At 37.6% G+C, this 10,290-nt stretch overlaps 1 protein-coding gene across 2 annotated transcripts; it reads right to left on the minus strand.

Moving 5' to 3' along the window:
- Window positions 1-1,293: 1,293 nt before the first annotated feature.
- On the minus strand, window positions 1,294-9,173 carry tmem144b (transmembrane protein 144b). 2 transcript variants are annotated; one of them, XM_051420677.1, is made up of 12 exons: window positions 8,932-9,166; window positions 8,651-8,827; window positions 7,769-7,891; window positions 7,053-7,152; window positions 6,789-6,869; window positions 6,564-6,642; window positions 6,250-6,329; window positions 5,655-5,773; window positions 5,204-5,323; window positions 3,554-3,651; window positions 1,987-2,040; window positions 1,294-1,764 (listed from the first exon to the last, which is right to left on the minus strand). In XM_051420677.1, exons 1-12 carry the CDS (start codon window positions 9,008-9,010, stop codon window positions 1,678-1,680), a joined length of 1,197 nt encoding a protein of 398 aa, XP_051276637.1. In that variant the 5' UTR covers window positions 9,011-9,166; the 3' UTR covers window positions 1,294-1,677. The 2 variants fall into 2 exon arrangements, with proteins under 2 accessions (XP_051276637.1, XP_051276638.1); XM_051420678.1 differs by lacking the exon at window positions 3,554-3,651 and having other exon boundaries at window positions 1,670-1,764; window positions 8,932-9,173.
- Window positions 9,174-10,290: the final 1,117 nt, after the last annotated feature.

Here is a 10,290-nt window from a genome sequence, read left to right on the forward strand (position 1 = left end):
TTTAAATTCTCTTATATTTATTCATGTGATATTGTTACAGTTATATTGTGTTTATGAAGACTATATATGATGGTAAAAGCAGCAAGCACTAAGTAAGTGATTATGAAGTCATTATATGATGCACTCAAAAATGTTTAAAACATTGTTTAAATGATCTTCATAAAACAAAAAAAAATCCATTCATGCCAAAGAAAGTGCTCAAATAGTAGTCGACAGAATCAACCAGAGCTTCAGTTCCCAACACAATCCACCCACATTACCTCTGCCCAAACAGCAAAAGGTGGGGCGGACTGCTGTGCAAAAGGTGTCTAATATAAGAAACAAATGCAACCTAAAGCTGCAAAGAACAATTTCATATTAAATGTTTAACATATATATGTATATGATAGAGATGTACACGTAATACATGTGGTTGTAATACATAGCATTGTGGATTAATGTTCATAATTAATCTTCATGGTAAATATTGTTGTATGTAGTATTACATTACCTTACACTGCTCACTTTTAAGGCCATTGTACAACTGTTAAGTTGTGCAAACAACTAGTAACTCATAGAATCATGCATTTATGAAAGTATCAGTTAAGAGCAGTGGTTAGTTGCCTGAATGTATGTTTTTAGGCTACTTACTCAGCCGGTTCACTATTGTCTGCCATGCTTTTTCTCTATGTCTTATTACAGCAACCATGTTTCCCTTTTTACATAGTATATACTTTACATAGGCTTCCATTATGTAAAGTATGTTAATGCATGCAGGCAACAACATCATGTCAGCGTCAAAGCATCGTATTAATAAAGTGTAAATATTTTGTCAATATTAATTGACTAGTTGTGCAACAAATAACCTCATTAACACATCCTCCTCCACCTCCTCCTACAAGACTTGATAAGCACCATGCATTTATTGAGAAAGGACACCCTCAACTTTGTGCCATCATTGTATGCACCATCCAAATCAACAGGAGCACATGCTTTAATGTTACAACAGTGCACACAAACAAAGCTCTATGGGGAGAAGACAGGCATGAAGCAAAGAAAACACCCACAGTCTTGACATATAAATACTGTATGCCAGACTTCTATATGAAGCAAACAAATAGAAAATGTTTGCAGGAGCACAAGTACACATTTATGTGCAGTATTGTAGATGTTTTGATAGAACGTTGTGTGAAAAATAAGAAATAAATCATTGTGATGCACTGTCCAAAAAGCCAAGCTGAGACACACAAACAAGCACTCTGTCAGCATATAAATATCTGTGCAGTAAAGACAGCCCCTCTTGTGAGCAATGTGTTGAACATGTTTTATGAGCATTTTATTAGCAGCAACTGAACAAAACACAGGTGACAAAATATATTTTCAACAGATACATTTACAACAAAGACAAGGGGCAAACCTTCCCTTTGAACCAACCAGAAAGTGTGAGGGTCAATACTGTAAGACACTGCCACCAAATGTTAGCTTAGAGTATAAACTCTGCTGGGTCAAAATTACATTTTCCAACTCTAACAAAGATTTACATTCAGCTCAACCACAATGTATTTTGGTTCATTTCAATGGGGTTCAAAGAGTTTCATAAAAACCAAGACCAGTCTCTTCTAATTCCATTTGATAACTGGGGTAAATATGTGTATATAATGTAAATATGACAACCACAAGCAAAGATGTTATTTTATATTATTGCAGCTTTGAGATGGCGGTCAGCAAGGAACCAGTCAGCACGACACAGGAGGCCAAGATGAAGACGAAGCAATTGGCCAACCCCTGAGGGAAAAGACAGGTGTTTAACATCACCTCTACCCAAAATATTCAGTTTCTACTTTGAGTTGAAGTTAATCAGAACTTCAAAAACATTTTTAATTCACAGTAAATGCCATCTACTGGTCAGTAGTATTACAAGTGACCCTTCATTATGATGACTAAAGTCATGTTCTCCGTGGTAAACTGTGTGTGTACACTTACTAGTAAAGCATGTATCTAGATTACCTTAATCTCTCTGAACACCAAGGATCCCCACAGTGCTGCAACCAGACCATATCCCTACAGAGAAGAAAGCACAAGACAAAGTGTTTATTGAAGACAAACCAACAATTCAAATAATTTACTTTTAAATCCAATGTTACATCTTGAAGGTCTTCCATAGGACAGGTTTTTTTTTTTTTTTTTTAAAACAAACAAACAAAAAAACATTACTTCACACTTCACTACCCTTAGCTTTTTTTTTTTTGGTTATGCTGTACATACAAAAACATGCACACTCACTGATAATTAACATATACAGTAGGCTACACATTGTCTATATTGTCTTAAGCATGGATGGATGAATCTTTTCCCCTAAGCCCAGTATAACGAATACATTTAATTGGGTCAGTTTTAACATGTGACATGAGGGATTTGAACAACTAGACAAAGATCTGAAGCTCTGTTAGAAGCCTATAGAGGCAAACATGTTCATTACACTCAATGACTGAAAGTGTTGGACTGTTTTCTATTGTCAAGGCCTTTCAGAACATGAAAAGCATGAATGTAAATGTAAATGTAACAGTAACATAATGAGGAGTATGAGATGCAGGATAGCATTAGTTTTGCTCCACCAAGGCCCTAGAAATCTAGAATCACTTTCACCTTTCAATACTTTTAAAAACTTTTTAAAGTCAACTCTGACAGAAAGTGCAATTGTTTTTAACTAGGTGCCCTTTAAGTTGTATGTCTGTATTAGCTTAAGTTAAGTTTAATGTCTTGTTTGTGTTCTAGTACATATAGTGTATATACAGAGATTTGTGGTGTAGTATGTAACCTTCATCCTGTCTTTTATGTATATATTTTTTTAAAACTTGGACTGCCTGGGAGAAGAGTTACTGTAACTCAATGGGACTTTTCCTGGTTAAATAAAGGTTAAATAAAAAAATAAAAAAATAAAAAAAATAGAACCGCAGGTTCATCAATCACTAATTTGCTGATGAATAAATTGCCATTAAAATTAGGCCCCAGGTTGTTTGTTTGGGTCAAAAATCCCCTTTGACGCATCAAAAATGACATTGATGACTAATAGCTTGATCTATAGTCCCCAGAGAATGAATCCTAATTATTTTTTGTCCATTTTACCTGGTGTTTCTGCTAAATTTCCATCAGACCAAAAATGTTATAAAGTGTCAAAATATAATGTGAAGATTGTCATTGCATTTAGTGATCAGTCATGCTCTTCTGGGAAATTAACCTATTTTCATTCCTGACATTCCACACACTCTCCTGTAATATCACTACCGTGGCAGTATCACAATCAGAGACATCTGATATACATCTCAACAGATAAATCATGCATGGCTAGATCTGAGTGTCTCAAATGAAATTCATCAGACTACACGGGGGTGTTGACACATGTTAAAACATAAATATCTGAAAAACATTGTACTTGACTTCTAGTTAACAAAAACATGAATTTTCTGTTAACACTGAGCAATGTGCTAATTTGAATCTGTCATTCCAAGTGTTGGTGAACAGAATCTGTTTCCACTGACCAGCCCACTCAGCTGTCAGGACATGATGTACTTACTGCACTGACAATGGGAAAGGTAATGACCGCACTTAAGTAGTTATTGGCCAGAAACCAGCAGTACGTGGCCAATGCCCACATCAATCCCGACAACAGACCTGAAGAGCAAAAGTAGACGACAGTTTCCCTTGAGTCAAATGTATGGTAGGCAAGCAAGTAGAGTTCACAAGGTATATTCAAGTTACAAAAAAAATAAGAGGCGCCATTAAATGTAGACATCTATAATCTGTATATGCACACAATAGTGAGTTGGGCAACTGTCATAAATTGTAGAGGCTCCCAGACATAGACATGTCCCTTTATTTCAATTTTCACAGAGTAACTGTAAAAGTGTCACGGGGGTCAAGCCCCCTATGGTGCCTTGAAATTAAGGTCCACTCCGTAGCCCACCCACCAGGCTGTAAACCAACACAGCAGACCTTAACTGTAACTGCTGGGGGCAAACACATCTGGACCAAAACCTGGTGTGCAGTTTTGCCTGAATCAACACATCCAAACCTCCTCCGAGATGATGCATTTGCACATGAAGCTTGGCAAAGGAAACTGCTGCATTTCCTCGGATTGTTCCAGTATTGACTCATGTCTTAAGTCAAATTGAAAGTGTTGTCAGACACTTCGGTGGTTGCTTGTGCATGAGTGGTTCGCAAAAATAAATCATCTAGGGGAAAAGGGTGTCAAACTGTAGCCAGGACCCCTAGTTTTTAGACTCCCTGTCTGAGCTGAATATGGTGATAAGACCACATGCCAATTCTGAGGCAGTTTGTGTAAACATGTGATTCCCAGACATTTTGGCTAATGGCCCTTCAAAATGAAAAGATGTCTTGCACCCATTTATGGTCTGAATTTGGACATTTTTCTTTGGATTTCCTTTTCAGACTATTTCATCTGGTAGATTTTTATTGGCATAAAGTGGTGGTAAAGTAAAAAACATTTTCAAAGCATCTATTTGAACATCACAGGTTTAAATCTTTATTAATAATCTCTGTCTATAAATAAATCTCAATTTCTTTTCAGTAGAGTGACAATTTTAATCTCTTTCTAACAGAAATGAACTTATAACCTGTTATTGCTTGTATCACAATACAATAAAGATAGCAGATTGTTACTCTATAAAAAAGGATCTACACTGGAAATATTGCACATGCAGTTTTTTAATTTTTTCCTAATGAAAAATGAGTCATGGTAAAAGGTACATTTTCAGGATTTATGTTGTACAGATGCATCTGATAAGGGCTTTTCACACTGCATATTCTTGCAGAGGACTATCCATAGAGTTGACCCTAGGATAATTTTGCCCTTATTCACACACATTTTTAGGGATAAGTGTCTGTTGGCACACCCCACAAATGTTTACATTTATGTTTTTACATTTCATTTACTTTAGCCCTGTTTCACACTGGCACCTTTGATCCCTGTGTTTCAAGCAACTCGGGGCCAGCAAGCCCTAGGCTTAAGTCGGGTTTAGACCACTTTGGAATATACCATAATTGTGCCAGTGTGAAAACTTTTTTAGCCCAGGGCTAAGAAGGTTTTAAGAATACTTTCAGCCCCGATGTGCAGTGTGAAAAGACCTATAAAGTGTTTCAATGTCAATAACTCAAAAGATCATGGTTATTCCACAAAACCTCTGTCCGATAAACTGTGTGTTACCTGGTAGGATGGCTCTGGAGTAGACCCTGGGCCTGTTTTTCATGGCAGCACAGTAAATGGCAAAGTACACTGTGCTTGCAACAAAAATGCCAGAGCACTGTGCATGGACATAGTCCAGGTCTGTGAAGAAGTGGAAGAGAGAATTTAAAGTTTAACATAATTTGTTTATCCCTGTGGGTTTGCAATAAAATGAAGGTTAAATTGTCTTCCTTTGGTTTTGAGAGTTCAGTCAATATTTAAGTCATCAAAGTTAGAGCTAAAATGATACAAATGACTTTCTCAGAGAATGGAGGATCCACTGTTATTTAGTGTTACATAGACCAACAGTGTGATACAGTCTTACAGTCTCAAACCTGAGATATTTTTTTTTCATTTCATAAGTAACTAAGGTATAGTCATAGTAGCTTAAAGGGTTCAAAGTGCAGGCAGTTATCAAACATTGTAACCATACCATAGACACTGGCTCCATGGAACATGCTGTCATGGCACGACGAATGGCTCTTAATGTAGAGGATGGGTGCAAAGGAGGAGCCGTACAGCAGGCCTGACACAACAGCAAGCAGGCAGCCGCTGAAAGGATGAAGAGACTGAGAAACTACATGATGGATTGATTTTAAATCTCCACTGACAGATTGTTGAATTTGTAAAACTAATTTAACTGTTGCATACAAGGCTTACGGACATTTGACTCTCAGGTTGAATGTGCATGGTACACTGGGATGTATACACCCATTTAAAGACTTTCTGTCTGATTACTGCATATCATTGAATGATTATTGTATTATTTTGCTGCTTTGCTAAGACACACATCATGTTACATTAAAAAACAAGCTTGCCAGCACCTGTAGATTAAACAACTAAGGACTCTGGTGTAAGCCTGGGGCTTCCGTAAATATTTAAATTGGTCTTTGTTCTATACTGAAAAACATTCTATTGATAATTTAATCAAAATCAATGTTTCATAGACCTTCCCTTGTCTGTACTTTGAGCTTGCAAGTACAATATTTGTGCATACAGCTCACAGACTGCTACTGAGTTCATCTCACATGAACCGCCTGGTCTTTGGTCCGATGACATCTATCCAGAACCCTGAGGAAATTGGTCCGTAGCTGCCTGAATTTGTTCTCTGCAGAAAGGAACAGCATCCTAATATAGAGTAACTGTGTCTTTCAAAACAAGGACACCATGAGAGCACACAAAACAAGCCAAAGTCATCACAGCTCACTTTGAGAAATCAAGTAGCAGGAATTGACTGTCCTTGAAATTCTCCTTGGTAGAATATTGGTACATTTAAATGTGTTGTGAGTGTGAAGTCAGAAATGACTTCTCAAAAAGACAAATAGACCATCAATGTACTCACCCTGTCAATAAGTAATGGAATTGATTCTGAGTTGGGATGCAGTTCCACGTCTGTTCTCACAAAGAAAAAAATCAGGCCACTGGAACAAACACAAAAGTCACGTCTGTCATCCAAAACAAAGCTCAGAATGACAGCAGAAAACTACTATAATCATGTTTTTTGTTCTTAGCAGCTACAGTGACTAGCAAGAAGGTGGGAGACTTTACTTCCAAATTTAGAGTTTACCTGAGCAGACACAACCCAGCTCCACAGTAATTTAATATCGGCCTGGAAACATCCTGAGCAGCAATCCCAAACCAGCCAAATCTGTGAAAAAATAGTCACTTTCTTTTGAATATATTGCCAATTAAAAAAAAAAGCTGCTGATTACATAAGGTGAAACCTCTATTACAGGACCCAACAAGAGTCCCAGAATCAATTTAACTTGCAAAAAGAAAGGAAATTTGATTTTCTATTCTGGGTGGAAGAACATAAATTAATCTGACTCACCTTGAACTGGCCCAGCCCATCAACAAACTAGAGGAACCCCAAATTAAAATCCCAAGACCAAGGCCAATCGCTTTAACAATTGGAACAGCTGTTATATTACCTGTAGAAGTCATGGGGAAAAAGTTAGCAACATGCAGGTCTTATAGGTAGTGTTAACCTCCCAGGTGACGCTGGTGACAAATAGCGCTCTACACACTTAAGGTTTGATATTAGGGACATTGCAGTTGAATGCTAAATCAGTGTCATGGAAAGCACCTCTGTACAGTATGCTTTGAGACCAGTATGCTCAAAATGTCCACATTAATGTAAGTTTTGATACAGTGTTGGAGCAATAGACACTTGGTTTTGTCCAGTAACAGACTCAAGAGTGGGATCAGTCAGTTTTCCATATGATCCAAAGATTTTGTGCCAGAAGTAAATTTGCCAGCTCTGAGTGGCAGTAATGTCCCAGTTTCATACAACGTGTTTAAAGGATGGAAAAAAAACAAAATGTACTTAAAAATGTTGTGTTTAAAAAAAATAAAAAAATAATTATTTGAGTGTGGTCTTTTGTCCTGTACCTCAACTCAGTGGGGTTGCATGTGCATATCCACATTCTTTGGACAAATACTGTGACAAAAAGGGAGTTCTTGCAACTGAAAATAAGTTAATACAATATGCTATTGATGCTTCAGCTCAGCTTTAAAAAAAAAAAAAATGCTTTCATGAGACAATACCTGTAGCCCAGATGACACCTCCAAGCATTGCAAAAGGGTGGAATTTTGGCGACTGAAGCATCAAGTCTCCAACCATAGATACAACCCATATCGCCACACAGACTACCCACTGAAAAAACATACCTGTAAACAGAACACAGACAAATTCTCATACTGGCCATCAAAGTTTTAATCCTATGGATTTCCCCAGTAGAAAAGCCTTAAAAAGGGACAGTTCACCTCTACATGGAAAACACATTTTTCCTCTTACTTGTAGTGCTATTTATGGAGATATCTCCCTTCACTTGAATATAACGGAACCAGATGGCACTCTGCTTATGGTGCTCAAAGTGCCAAAAAACACATTTAAAAAAAACAAACAGCAATGTCTCTTTCCAGAAATCACGACCCAGTTTTACACTTTTTGTAAGCAGTTTCATGGAGGAACTATTTTATTTCTACTGTACTACACCCGGCAACTGTAGCTGAACATTAGCTATCTCAGTAGTGCTAGGTGAGCTAGCTAATGTTACAGCTCAGTCCAGAAGGATGCATTAATGTTTACATCCTGCACTGTTTTGAGCACGGGCCTCTCATCCAGGAGTAGATGCATGCTTCATTCTGCAAAATTCCAAGAAAGAAAATAGCCACCTGGTTCCATTATATTGGAGAGAAGACAGACATAGGGCTGATATCTCCAAAACTCAGCAACTCACACCACAACAATCTAGATAGATAAATAGCACTACAGGAAAGAGGAAACATATGTATTTGTGATTGTGGGATAAAGTATCCCTTTAATAACTTATATAAACCCTATTAATAACAATAAGAACAAGAACAATAATAATAATAATAATAATAATAATAATAATAATAATGAATCAAGTGCTGAATGCTTACCATCTCCTGTCTCTATTCTCTTTACAGGAACAAAGTTGCTTCCATACAACAGCACAGCAACCACATTTGCAGCAATTCCATAGGCAAAATTAGTCATATTGGTTGAATTAAAGCTGATTTCAAATGTTTCCAGTTCGCCAGTTGCAGCATGTTCGCCACTTGTGCCACCTGGAAGAACTTTGAAGTGAGACAAACATCTAAGATGGGCTGATGTCAGACAACACACCAGCCTCAGAGCTCCTCACATTCATCATTACGCACCAGTTAGAATGTGTCCCTACCTTGTTCAGCGCCCTGACAGCTCACCAGCAATAATGCGGTAACAAATAAAAGCAAAGGTGGGCATTTTGCTTCAAGCATGTTAAAACGTTACAACATTTGTCTTCTATGATTCAGCAGGTCCACAGTGTTAAAACCGGCGTGTATGTGTGTGTGTGTGTGTGTGTGTGTGCGCGCGCGGTGGTGAGGACTGACACTCTGCCAGGTGCTGCCAATTATCCAATCAGTCAACGTGACGCAGTGACGCTGCAGTGTCATCCATGCAAGGACTGAGAGCAGGCGGCAAAGGTGCTTCAATATGAGGGCTTCCATCGAGTCAGTAGTCTTAAATAACTTGTGAGCTATACATCTCTCTTTAAATAAATTACAGGTTGCAGTTTAACTCCTGTGTGTTGCCCTTGGGTGAAATATTACGTGTTATTATTAATGTCAAATTAAGGAAATCAATACACATGAACAAATAAATAAACAAATGATCTGAATATGTTAGGTTCAGGTTAGAGCACTCAGTCGCCTGGCATGCTGAAGACGACAGCACTTATCTGGAAATATCTGGTCACAATAGTTCTATAACAATAGTTCTATATTTAACCTTGTGTTTATTCAGGTCAGGAAATCCTGTAGGCCTATTTCGTATCTGAAGAGGGTATGTGTTTCCTGCTCTTAGAAGCTTCCCTTTTCCATTCTTTATTATATTCTCTGTCTCCATGCACGATCTGAATAGCCTGCACTCAGTTAATTCACTTTATCACGATTACAATTACGAATTATGAAAATTGACCAGCAGATGTCGCCTAAAATGCGTAGGCTAGATGTATAATGGATCAAATATTCTTAGTAGGTTATTTTCATTTAAAACATATGTAACTCCTCACCTTGACCTCAAACCTATGTATTTAAATAGAATCAAATAATATCATCATGAAGTCCCCTTGGATTTGAATGTGTATCAAACAATGATAATTATTTCATTAACTGCTATGATATCCATAATATTCCCATTCACAGGGGCTTGTATTGGGCTGCAAAATTTGCATGAGAGGCTATATCCAAAAAGCCTTTTTATAACTTGAGTGAATTTTCAGAACATTTATTTAAATTAATCTGAAAACGCAAATCGCTTCCCCCTCAGCGTGTGCAGTGAATTTCAGCAGAACAGGCAGGCTGATGCGGGCAATGAGAACAGAATTACATCCATAAGGTGTTCCTTCTGTGCTCAATATGTATTTGATCATATAGGATCGTAGTTATATCTGAAAGAAAAAAGGGAAAAAAGTCCTGAAACAACCAGTCGCCTCGTGTTTGGTTGGAGGGTGGTTTCCCAGCCCGTCCATCCCCTATTTACGCAGCAGTCTCCGTAC

The sequence above is a fragment of the Dicentrarchus labrax genome, unplaced genomic scaffold, assembly GCF_905237075.1.
Source record: "Dicentrarchus labrax unplaced genomic scaffold, dlabrax2021, whole genome shotgun sequence".
Taxonomy (NCBI): domain Eukaryota; kingdom Metazoa; phylum Chordata; class Actinopteri; family Moronidae; genus Dicentrarchus; species Dicentrarchus labrax.